Source organism: Cebus imitator, unplaced genomic scaffold (assembly GCF_001604975.1).
Source record: "Cebus imitator isolate Cc_AM_T3 unplaced genomic scaffold, Cebus_imitator-1.0 Scaffold735, whole genome shotgun sequence".
NCBI classification, from domain to species: Eukaryota; Metazoa; Chordata; class Mammalia; order Primates; family Cebidae; genus Cebus; species Cebus imitator.
The window spans coordinates 154916-167481 of NW_016108050.1; the positions used below are offsets into that span (position 1 = coordinate 154916).

Sequence of the window (12566 nt, forward strand, 5' to 3'; positions counted from 1 at the left end):
GTGGTAGGTTCCAGTCCTCTCCTCTGTCACTTCCCGGGTGCACATTGCCAGCAGCTTCTGGACTCCACCCTCCCACCCACTTGTTTCCCGCCTGATGCACATGAGCTGGGCCTCTGAGTGCTCCAGGCTCCCTGGAGGAGGCATCCAGGTACACATGGCCCTTCAGGGAATGACCGATCTTGCCCCCAGCACCCAGGATGCTGGTTGAACATATCTCAGCCAACACACCTTCCCACCAGCAGCCCTGGATCTTTTGCCCCCACCTCACAGGGCTGGCACCTGTGGAAACTTGAGGCTCAGCAATGACTCCAAGAGGCCATCAAGTCCAGGCCCTGTTGCCCCATCACACTGCATCCACGGTGGTGTCTGAGTGGCCAGGGAAGGTAGCCCTCTCCAGCTCTCAGCATGACTTGTCACGGGGCTCTAGAACTCCTGAGCCCTTGGGCAGGACTCCAGCAGGCAGTGCTGATTAGAAGCCACCTGGGAGCTCCATGAGCCGGACAGGAGCCCAGGTGGGACCCAGCAGGCCTCCAGACAAGAGGGATGTATGTGGAAGGCTCTCCAGTCCCAGAGTCTTGGTCCTGAGGCTCTGCATTCATGCCAGCGGCAACCCCCTTTCCAGGTGAATCAGAAGCAAGGCACCCCAGAATCAGCCCAGCCATGGGGAGCATCTCTAGGGATCCCCATCTCTGCAGCTCCCCACCAGCTCCACCGCTCCTGGGCAGGTTCACGATTTTTCTCCGCCTTGCAGCTCCTTGGTCCTCTCCTCTCACCCCTGCCCCTTTCTTCCTCACGCCGGTGGCTCAGCCTCCTCCCCCTTTTCTTGGTTTCTGTCAGCTTCTCTCTCATCTCTGAGCCCCTCTCTCTCTCCTCCTCTCCGTCTCTCCTTTTCCTCCCCTTCCCTCCTCTCTTTCAACCCCCCCTCCCACCTCCTCCACTCCAGCACCAGGCTAGGAACGCAGCAGGAGCCGTGACAAGCCCAGGCGGCTCTCCCGACCCTTGGTGCCCCCGGGGCCATTTCCCCGCGCTCCCAGTGCCGGCAGCAGCCGCGTGTGGAGAGGGCTTGCCGACCAGAAGGGGCCGCAGGTTCGAGCTGTGGGTACGGGGGCTCAGATCAAAGGCCAGGAATGCCTGGCCCCCTGGCGTGAGACTTCCTCTAGCCGTGACCCCCACCTCGAGGAACGCCCGCCGTTCCAAGCCTCTATAGGTCTCGGGTCGGCTCATTCTCTGCCCCTTCTGCCACAGTTCCCTACACCGCGGTCCACCGCTCCCCACTGGCTTCCCTCACCCAGACCGGGGCTGCGCAGAGCCCTGGTGCCTCAGGTGGCCCGGGAGGGGGCCTAGGGGAAGGCACCCAGGTGGCCGGGCGTAAGTCCCCAAAGCCTGACCACAATGTCGATACTTCCCAGGACTGAGACCTGATTCCTAGCTCTGGAGAGGGAGAGGAGAGGAAGCAAGCCCCGAGGGGGCCTAGAAGGACTCCTTTCCTGTGGGGAGGGCTGGGGATCTGGAGGCATTTGGAGTCCACACAGGGCAAGGGTCTTTACCGCAAAACCCCAGGATGGAGCTCCCTATCAGTAGAAGAACCAGGGCCTCAGGCAGGAGAGTCGGGCAATGAGGGACGCTCCGGAGGGCAGCAGAGTCCTCCGAGGACCTGTGCCTCCCTCGGCCAGAGCTGCGCGTTTCACCGATTCCTGATGGTCCCACCGATAAACCCAATGAGGCTGTAGGTCAAGCTTCCGACCTGTGCCCGAGGTCGGGCCTGAACCCCTCAAGGAGGAGAAAGTGACCCGACTCCGCGAGCAGGAAATGCGACTGGCCGCTGGTGTCAGTTGCAGGAAATGCAAAGGCAGCAGGAGGTCCCGATACCGATCTGATCCCTGACAAAAGACTCAAATGACAGTCGGCTCGGTCCCCCGGCGCCGCCCGCAGCCAGACCTTCGAGCCTCCTCGGACTCTTCCGCACGCCCCTCGAACGCCCGGAAAGCGACCTCCCGCGGCCAGGACGAGGGCCTGGAGGGCGGGCGGGCTCGGGAGGCTGGAAGCTGGGAGGGGGTGCTTTCCCCCACCCACCGATCCTGACCTGCCCGAGTGGGGCTTCTGGAAACATCCCTGTGTTTTCCACCCTCGATTCCTCACGGGCCCACGTCCCAACGGGTCACGGTCCCCGCCAGCGGAGGAGCCACCCGTTCATGCCCACGCCAAGCCCTCGCCATGTGAACGCCCGAGTCAAAGCCCCCGCGCCCTAACCCTGGCCGGCGGGGGGCCGCGGCGGTAGCAGAGGGTCCGGCCCCCCGCGACCCCCGCGAAGCCTTGCGGCGTCCAGGGCGCGGGCTTTGCCCAAGTTTGCTGGGCGATGCCCTTCCCAGAGCCCGAGTTGTGGGCCGGGCGGGAGGGGTGTGTGATTGACAGGCTGAACTACAGACTCATCTCTTACCTTAGGCCGCGGGCTCTGATTGGCTGCTCGCTGACATCCTCAAACCCGGCTGCTCCGCGCTGGGCTCTGGAGGGGGGCGGCTGCGGGTGGAGGTGCGCTTCTGACAAGCCCGAAAGTCATTTCCAATCTCAAGTGGACTTTGTTCCAACTATTGGGGGCGTCGCTCCCCCTCTTCATGGTCGCGGGCAAACTTCCTCCTCCGAGCCGCTTCTAATGGAGCCCCACCTGCTCGGGCTGCTCCTCGGCCTCCTGCTCTGTGGCACCAGGGTCCTCGCCGGCTACCCAATTTGGTGGTAAGACTCGCCTCTTGTCTGCCCGCGACCCGGTTTCCCCGCCGCGTCCGGGGAAGGTGGGGGCGCCGGCTGGGGGTGGGCTGCGGCAGGGCTGGGGCTCCTCTCCTCGCCTCCCTCCAGCCCCCCACCCGCCCACCCCTCCTGGATTTTCTGCTGGTGTCGCCTTCGGAATCCAACTCCTGGCTCCCTCACCATTTTCCCTGCTCCCGGCTGCTGAGGCTGGAGGACTTTCCCCGTCTCAGGAGGTTTCTTATTCTTGGATCCTAACCCTCTGCCCGTCCCAATCTAGAGGCCCCCCCGAAGACCCCCCATTTGCTTGCAGCTGGGTTTCTGGAAATCCAGCGCTGTCCCTGGGGCCCAGCCACTCCTCTTCTCCATTTTGGGGTCTTCATGGGCAAAACCATCCTGTTCCTTCACTGCCACCCCACCTCTGCCGGCGCCTCCATCAAGAGATTCCCCACAATAACCCCCCTTGCCTTCGTATTTCAGACCCCAAAGGCGTCAGGGCTCCTCCCGGGGCAAGGGAGTGGGGGGATTTCATCAGATTCTCCCCACTGCTCTAGATTCATCTTGAGCCTCTGGAGTGAATATGGTATTTGCTGATCCGGGATGCCATTGAATTCGGGTTTTATTCATTTCCTGCTTGTCCACCCTGGCAAAAGGGGGGTTCCTTGAAAATGTAGTTGTCTGGGAGGGGTAGGCTTGTTGTTCTTTGACCAAAAACCCAATTCTCCATGTCACATTTGTTCCTTTTGGAAAACCGAGGACTGAGGAGAAAGGGAGACGGAAAGGAGAATTCAGTCCCCGAGAAATGCGGATACAAAAGACATTTTAGTAAATAAGGCTGGGAAGCCGGGTGCAGTGCTTGGGGGGCTGTGCTTGTCTGGGGGGCCTGTGTGAGGAATAAACATCCCTTTGGGAGCCTCAGCTCCAGGAGTCCCCTTGTTTTCCAATCGGCCCCATCGCCGCTCCCCCACCCTCCACAGGTCCCAGGGGCCAGAGGGGAAGACACTGAAACCAGTTCTCTAAATTACACCCCGCCTCTCCCAGTCTCCAGCCCCCTGCATTCCGGAAAACTTTAATTAAAGAATCTTCCCCTCCTGGATGTAGGAGAGCCTCGGCCTGAGGGTGGGAGGTGAGGAGGAAGAATTGGCGATCTGTGAGTGAGAAGTGGGCTGTGGCCCCCAGGGTGAAAGTCAGAGAGAAGTGCCACCATGCTGCGGTACTGCCTGCAGGCCCCCAGTCTCCCTGCCTCGCCACCCCAGAGCCTTGGGTAGGAGGAGCAGAGATGGCGGGATTTGGGGGCCACACCCCGAGTCTTCTAGTTGTTTGGGGGTGGCAGCATTTGTGTCTGCGTGTTTGGGGGCCCCTGGGAGAGAGGGTGGGGGCATGGCCAAGGGCCTCCATTTAGAGGGTGCTAGGAGTTGCTCCCAGGACAGCCAGTCAAGGGGAAGTCTTTCTTCTGCCCAACCCACACTTTTCCATGGAGCTGGGCTAACCTGAGGCTTCCAGCACATAGAGAAGTCCATGGGGTGGCCGGGACAGCGAGGGACTCCAGGATGGGGGGCTCCGCAGGTCTGGGGAAAGGCTGCTGCCCACACCAGTCCAGCCTTACCCAGCCATTCTTGATCCTCTTCTCATTCCCGGGCCAAGGCCATGCTGTTCTTTGCCTTGCCTTCGCAGGGACTCTGGTGGGTGGGGGAGGGTAGTAAGGAAAGGCTTGGCGGCCCATAGGTGGCAGGGACTGGGGAAGAGAGACCAGGCTCTCCAGCCCTATGGATTGGAAGAGGACACTCTTCCAGTTGGTGGAGATTCTGGTGTGAAATGGTGTCTTGGGGACCATCTACATAGGAATTACCCAATCAGAGGAAATGCTGGGGAAAGCTGAAAGGTCAAGACGCCGGACCTCACATCATGCTAGACACATGGCTTGTTTGGGAATTTGGTGGGGGACAGGGATGCTGTTTTGTCTAAGCCAAGGAGAGGTGTGTCTGTGTGTGTGTGTGTGTTTCTGGGTCTATGACCCTAAGAGCTGTTGTCTATACACTAATGTGTCTCTAGGTGCAAAAGTGTTTGTGCCTACAACTGGGCAACTGTGGATGTGAAATTGTGTGGGTGTGTTGGGGAATCCTTGGCCCACGATAGGGTGTGCTGTGTCTCTGTACACAAGTGTCAGCAAGTGGCTGATGCTGTGATGTGTGTATGTACGTGTGTGAGAGACAGAGAGAAGTCTAGAAGTATCTTTGCCCATGTAAAGGTCAGTGCCTGTGTCTGCTTATGACGCTGGGCTTGACTGTGTTCATGACTGAGCATGTGAGTGTGTGTGTGTGTGTGTGCGCGCGCGCGCGTGCATGCCTTCCTGACAGTGTGGGGAAAGCCCCACAGATGTCTTTGTGCGTGAATATCAGTGCTCATGGCCATGACCTGATTGTGCTTGTAAGTAGGAGAGTGAGCCTCAAGTCCATACTGTGTGAGGGCTGTGTCTGAGTCTGCCTGTGATCCTGTCCCCAGGTGCTGGGCCTGGGGCTGTGTGGCTGTGAATACGTTTACAGACAGCTACCTGTGGGTATGAATGACACTTGAGCTTGGGTGTTTGGTGGGCAGCCATGGGCCTGGAGGGGAGGCCCAACAGGAAGCAAAAGTCTCACAAGGTGGCTGCAGGGGGCACAGCCGGCCAGGGATGGCACACCGGAGAGGCAGGGACAGAGGCTTCCTTGGCACCAGCTTGTCCTGTCTGTTGAGGCACAAGAGTCACTGGCCTTTCTCTCTGAGATTGTTTTCTTTGGTCTTGGAGCTGGGGTGGAGGGTGAGTCACCTCAGGGCTGGCGCTGGGGCTGCAGGGTGGAGGGGCCTCTGATTCCTGATCCCATTTCGGCCCCGCCTCTCCATCCCAGCCACCCGCCACCCTGCCAGCCAGTCAGATTCCAATACTTTGAGCATCTGAGCCCATCTTGCCTTGCCCTCCTTGGCCCACCTGCTCACTCATTCCCCAGGAAGCACTGACAGGGGAAGTCTTGTAGCTGGGATTTCTGTCCATGCCGCCCCTCAAGGACGACACCCTCAGCCCGCACGGCTTGACCCTGGTCCTGTGTGAAGGATGACCAGAAGGGACAGCTCTAAGGGGCCTCAGACTGAGGCCCCTGGAAGGGAGATGTGCTCCAGGTAGTGACAGAGCCGGGACAGAAGCAGCAGCACTGATTTCTCGAATTCCCCTTGTCAGTCCCAGTCAGCTGCTGGTGGAGAAACTCGTCTTTCTTCTCCTTCTTGGGGGCATGGGGTGGGGGGGGGATAAACCTATGTTATTAGGGCCTAGCCCAGCACCTGCTACATTCCAGTGATGGAGGGGGTCTGCTGGGGGTCAGGAGCTCACCCTGCTGCTGTGTGACTGAAGACTAGTGCTCACCCATCTGGGTCTGCTTCCTTACCCTTCACCCAGGGGTCCCCAGCCATCCCTGCCTCACAGCATGGGTGAAAGTGTTTTGCAGAGGACAAGGGCAGCGAGCTGGGAAATAGGACACCGGAGTTCTTGATCTGCCATCCCAGGACTATCCTCCCACTTGAGCGCCTGCCTAAGCCCTACCTCAGTTTCCCCATCTGTCAGATGTCCTGTTGCCTCCCCCACCCACTCCCCACCTCCACCCGCCTTTCAGAGGCTTGTGAACATGTTCAGTCAAACCCTGTGGGGGTCAGTGGGCTGGGCCCAGGGAGGCACCTGGAGACTGCGGGGGAGGAAGGCCCCAGGCCAGGTGTTAACACTTGTAACAGGCAGGAATTACAGCTCGCTGGGGCTGGGCTGGCTGGGGCTGGCGAGAAGCTGAGCTGGCTGGAGGCTGTTGATCCCACAGACAGACAGACAGACAGATGGGCAGATACCAGATTGGATGGCCAGGCTGTAACCGGGTGGTCTTCCTTCCAGGGCAGACCTTTCCCTGGGGGGAAGTGGCGGGGAAATTAGTCCAGGTCTCTTGGAAGTGAGTTAACAGCCCTCCTGCTCACCCCGCCCCCATCATGGGCGGGGCTTCGGAGTCCAGAGGGAGCAAAATAGGTGGCTGATCTGTTGGTATTCTTCTGAAGGGATCACATTTTGCTTAAAAAGAAGAAAACAGGTCAAACGTTATAATAATATCAGGAGCCTGAGCTATGTCCTTAGAAGAACCTGCTTTAATATGTGGGGGGGATGGCGTGGGGGAAGGGGCAGCTCTTAGGGAAAGTTCTAGACTCTCAGAGCATTTTATCAACAGCTCTGGGGCCAAGAGGTGAGCGATGGGTGGAGTCTGAGTATCTCCCCTATCCCCACCCCAGGGATCCCGAGGGCTTGGGTCTGAGATGTCTGCCCTGCAACGAATCCTGGCCTGGTAGGAAAACCTTTGGTGAGGAGGTGAAAGGGGTAGGAGCTGGACTGCGGTGCCAAGTCCTTTAGGAGGTACCTGCTGCAGCTTCACCAGTGGCGAACCCAGCCAGGTGCTACCAGGGCCCACAGTCTGGCCTCTGGCTGCATGCTCAGTCACTGACAAAGGTGGAGAAACTGAGGCAGAGAGGGCTCTGGGTGGAAATCTCCAAAGAATGAACTCAGCCCAGCAAGCATCCCCCGCCCTCCTCACTACAGAACTTAATGCTAATAAACATTAATGGTACTTGGGCTGATGTAGAATTGGAAGAAGTCTCTCCTTGGTCCAGGCAGGAGACAAGGAGCCAGGGGATGGCACAGGAAAGGTGACTTATTTCAGAGGAGGATGCAGCTTACAGACCCTTCCAGGGAAAAAGAAGTGGGGAAAGGGAAGATATTTCTGGTCTCAGAATGTGATGAGCCGGGAGTTGAGCAGAACCTTTCCCACCTACCCTGATGTGAGCCACAGAAACTTTCTCCAGCTGCCAAGGAGGACAAAACATCTTCCACCCCTCATTCCTAACTCAGGGAGGAGGTATGCCTAGCCCCACCCCCACCCCCCAAAGGTTAGGGCCATCCTGATGTTACATTTTTATACCCGTGTTACCTTGTATGCTCGAAAATGGTTCAAATGGGGAGTTGGGAGATACTGTGTCTGAATTCCAAGTTTAGTACCCACGGACCCTGTCATCTGGAATAAGTCACTTCCCTTCTCTGGGCTTCATTCAGGTCCCTGTCTCCTTCTGGGCTTCATTTTCCTTAAGCACATGGAGGGGTCCCTTCTCCCTCTCAGAGTCACAGGGCTGGGACAGGTTCTGGGCTCATTGCTGTGAAGCGTGACACTCCACTGCACACATTCTGGCTTGTATTAGACAGTCCACCTCTTTCCTTCTGTGGCTCCATCTGACCTAAATCCCAAAGAACTGGCTGCCCCACTCGCCCAAGCCAGCCTGCTTGCACTTCCAAACCTCGCCCCAAACACTCCCACTCTTCTGCAGCCAGGCTGTCTGCATTCACATCTGGCTTTTTCATGTACTGCCTGGGTAACCTACGGCAAGTTAACCTCTACAAGCCTCAGTTTCCTCATCTGTAAAATGAAGGTAATGATTGCCTCTATTTCATAGGGTTTCGAAAATGACTGAGTGAATACTTCTTAAAACGATACCTTTCGCACAGGAAGTATATTGATGTTAGCCATTTTCACCCCCTATCTGAAGTCCTGGAGCCAAACTTGCCTCTTCCAAGAAGCCCTCCCAGATTTGCCCCACCTGGCTCTGTTTTCTCCTTTTCTTCTTTTTGCCTATTTTGCCCCATAGTGCTGTAGTTTTATTCTCAAGCTGAGGACGCTGGGCCAGGCTAACCTCACTTCAGCTCTTTGCCTGCTCAGGAAGGGAGGGCAGGGTAGAGAAGGTTACTAGAGTCCCCCCAATCCTCCCCCGACCCCCAGAGTCTGCCAGACTGTTGTTGGGACCTAGAGCCAGGGGGCTGGGCACAGGAGTGGGGGGGAAGCAGGCTTGCTGGGGGAGTGGCACCAGGGCCGCCTGGAGCAGCCTGAGCAGAAGCTGTTTCTCTAGGAGCTGAGATGATTCAGAAAGTGATTTATAGTCGGAAGGCAGAAAGCTTGGCTCCTGGCAGAAGCTGCTGCTTAATTACATTCTTGGGGCGGGGGTGGGGGGGTGGAGGTATGTGTGGGGAGGGGGCAGGGGCTAGACTTCTACCTCCTCCCCATCCAGGCCCTGTCCCTTTGGCTGTCCCGGCTCCAAGCAGGGTCCTTCTTTATCCTTCTGCCAGGGAGGGAATCCCTGCTCTCAGTGAGAGGCTAGGCCCCTGGGAGTGCAGAAGGTGGCAAAAGAGGGAGGAGGACGGATCCTATCTCCCGGGACTTCTCCAAGGGAGGGTGGATGGTGATGCACTGGAAAACAGGCCTGCTGGAGGGAGCACTGGGTCTCCTCACTGCTTCTGGGCAGGTGAATAGCTACACCACCTGGGCAGAGTTTCTGTTTTTTTCTTTTTTTTTGAGACAGAGTCTTGCTCTGTTGCCCAGGCTGGAGTGCAGTGGCATGATCTCGGCTCACAGCAACTTTTGCGTCCTGAGTTCAAGTGATTCTCCTGCCTCAGCCTCCCAAGTAGGTGGGACTACAGGCATGTGCCACCACGCCTGGCTAATTTTTGTATTTTAAGTAGAGAAGGGGGTTTCACCATGTTGGCCAGGCTGGTCTTGAACTCCTGACCTCAGGTGATCCATGCGCCTCAGCCTCCCAATGCTGGGATTACAGGTGTGAGCCACTGCACCTGGGCCAGAGTTTCTAGAATCTTCGGAGTGGCAACTCCACACTCTCCTTCTGGCACCCTGTCCTGCTGCTGCCTCAGAGGGCCTGCCTGCGGGTCTGCTCCTTTTCTGTCACTCAGATCTCAGTGGGCTACGTGGGCTGGAGAGAAGGCCCTGCGCTCAGAGGCCGAAACCCGGTTTTTCAGCATTAGGCCACCGGTCTCACCCCAGGCACACATCGGTTCTGCCAGCGGGTGCGGCCCCATATCCTCATGATAAACTAGTATCTCAGAGAGTCACCCCAATGCCGCTGGCTGCAGCTACAATCACTCCGCGCTGTTGACTGGAGCCCCCATTCTGTTTCGATTCTTGCTGAGTTGACATCGGCATTTCCCATGTGAACACTGACGCATGGAGCAAGCCACCTGATGATACCTCTCTAAGGCCGCTTAGTTCCCGGGCAGCCTGCGCAGCTGTGAATCCCAAATCCCTCACCGCTAGTTCTTAAGGCTGGAAAGGTGTGGGGCAGGCAGGGGTAGGGTTGCTGAGGCCGGCAGTGTCAATTTATCTGTTGCAGCCTGGCTTGTACAGCCGGGAGGAGTTGGCAGGGGTCAGGGTGGGGACACTAGACAGCTCTCTGGTTCCCCCTGAGGCAGGCCTTCTCAAAATGGCCTCATTATATGTGTGGAGTGAATTCCAGAAATGTCAGGCACACCCATACATCTAGGGAAGGAAGGAGACGCTGGAGCGGGCTCTGGGGCGAGAGGGGTCAGTGTGAGGAGATGGGAGGCTTCTGGGCGGGCAGTTAGGGAACCTGAGACCTGGCTCTGCCACCATCTTGATATTAGGCACCACCCTTAACTGTTCTGAGTATCAGTAAACAGGAGAGTTGGATAAACTGCTGGCCAAGGACTTCCAGCTCCGAGACTGCAATCCTGCAGGCTGTGTCCCACGTTCAGGCTGCCCAGCTGTTTGGACCATCTGTGCCTGGTGGAGGGGGTGGTCAAAGGGTGATGGGGAGGGGATGCAGAGCCCTAAACTCTACACACACAGCTATGAGACAGGGGAATGAGCCTCCTCCCTCCCTCAGTTTTCTCATCTGCAAATTGGGTGACGATAATAACCACCTGCCCTGCCTGTTTGCAGGGCCGTGAAGAGCTTCAGGTGGAATGATCTTTGTGAAAGCCCTTTCCAGAGAAGTTAACTATCATTGTGAGTCATAGAAAAAAGAAATAAGAAGGCCGGGCATGGTGGCTCATGCCTGTGATCCCAGCACTTTGGGAGGCCGAGGCAGGTGGATCACCTGAGGTCAGGAGTTTGAGACCAGCCTGGCCAACATGGTGAAACCCCATCTCTTTTTGTATTTTTGTAAAAATACAAAAAATTAGCTGGGCGTGGTGGTGCACGCCTGTAATCCCAGCTACTCGGGAGGCTGAGGCAGGATAATCGCTTGAACCCCAAAGACAGAGGTTGCAGTGAGCTGAGATCGCACCACTGCACCCAGCCTGGGCAACAAGACTGAGACTCGTATCTTAAAAAAGGAAAAAAAAAGAAAGAGAAGAGGTGATGGCGCATGCCTGTGATCCCAGCTACTGGGAGGGAGGTAGGAGAATTGCTCGAACCTGAAAGGCGGAGGTTGCCGTGAGTCGAGGTTGTGCCACTGCACTCTAGCCTGGGCTACAGGGCGAGACTCCGTCTCAAAAAAAAAAAAAAAAAAAGGTGTAAGAGCTAGCGCCTTCTCAGCCAGTGCTAAGAATGGACCCAAGAGCCCCCTTGAGCCTCTGAGCTTGAGGAGTTATTTCCAGCAGAGGAAGAAGTGGGGCTGGACAGGGAGGTTCTCAGCTCCTTCCTGTAGGGGTCCTTACGCTCAATGGAGAGCCCCTGGGAGAGGGCATAGAGGCCTCAGGTCTGAGGCCAACTGGTCACAGGGCGTGCCCAGGTTCACAGCTCAGGGCGTGAGTCTTGGTCATCCTCCCCGCCTAATGCTAAAACCACTGGCCGGACCCGGAGGAGATTTCCAACCACGGACACATGGGAAGAGGTAGGTGGCGATGAGGAGGGCGAGGGCAAAGGGCTGGCAGCTGGAAGGGGCTCTGCTGAGGCCTGTGGTCATCAGGGAACCCTCATGGCCTGTGTAAGGCCTGGCAAACTAGGAGATGGGCACAACCCATTCCCCCAGCTCGACTGGGAAAACTCACTCGGTGGACTGACTGTGTGTGTGCATGTGTTGGGGAGGGGGATGGGAGCAACAGGACCAAGCACCCAGGTCTGTCGGGAAGACCTTTCTGCAAAACCTGCCCCTAGGCAGAGTCCCACTTATCTGCCAGAGCCAGCTGGGCCAGCAGGGAAAACCAATCTCCCAGGGCCCATTAGGGATGCAAATAGGGGCTTGTGTTGTGTGTGAGCAGGCGTCCCGCCTCCTCTCCAGCTCCCATCACTCACCTTCACAACATGGATTGCTGAGGGGTCCACTCCCCTGCTCTAAAACCTCCCGTGGCTCCCCTCTTCCTGTCTGGGGCTCCCTATGATCTCACCTTTGTCCACCTGTGCAGCTGTACCTTTCACAAATCCCCTGGATCCCTGCAACATCCCACTTCAACTGCAATACTCGCCTCTGTGCTTGTTCATCGAAATGCTTCCACCTCCTCTCTCTGACCTTAAAAGGCAGCCCAACCTGGTGCCTACTGGCCAGGGGTCAGCCTGCTCTGTGCTGCTCAGCTAGGACCCCACTTGGTTCAGGTCACATAGCTAACAGCCCTGACTGTGGAGGGTCCTTGGAGGGTCTCCCAAGGTGGATGGCCACTCGACCTGAGCAGGCTGCTGTCCCAGAAGCTGACATGAGCCTTTTCTCCACAGTGTCAATTCCCCTGGGTTTCTTTTTTTTCATCCCATCTCGATTTGCAAACATTTATTTGTGTACTATTTTTCCCTCCATGCTCACCAGCTCACACGATACTTCACTGTCTTAAGTCATTAATTTTAAGATTTTGCAATTGGCGGAAGTTGATTCTCCACCCAGGAACAGGTTAATATGTTTGTTGACAATGTGCTATGTGCTGGTACCCATACAGACATCAGGATCTGAATCAAATTCTTGCCAGTTTATAGATGGGGAGTCCTATAATACAGCCTGGGCATGGCATGGGAAGCTCTGAGCCCACACCCTGTTGGACCTAAATC

The 12566-nt window shown here is 57.1% G+C and overlaps 1 protein-coding gene across 1 annotated transcript in view; it reads left to right on the forward strand.

Moving 5' to 3' along the window:
- Window positions 1-2462: 2462 nt before the first annotated feature.
- The window catches only part of WNT3 (Wnt family member 3), a 53427-nt gene continuing 43323 nt past the window's right edge, over window positions 2463-12566 (forward strand). The window contains exon 1 of the mRNA XM_017519296.2: window positions 2463-2730. Coding sequence (XP_017374785.1) covers window positions 2651-2730 — 80 coding nt within the window. The 5' untranslated portion in view covers window positions 2463-2650. The remainder of the gene's footprint in view (window positions 2731-12566) is intronic.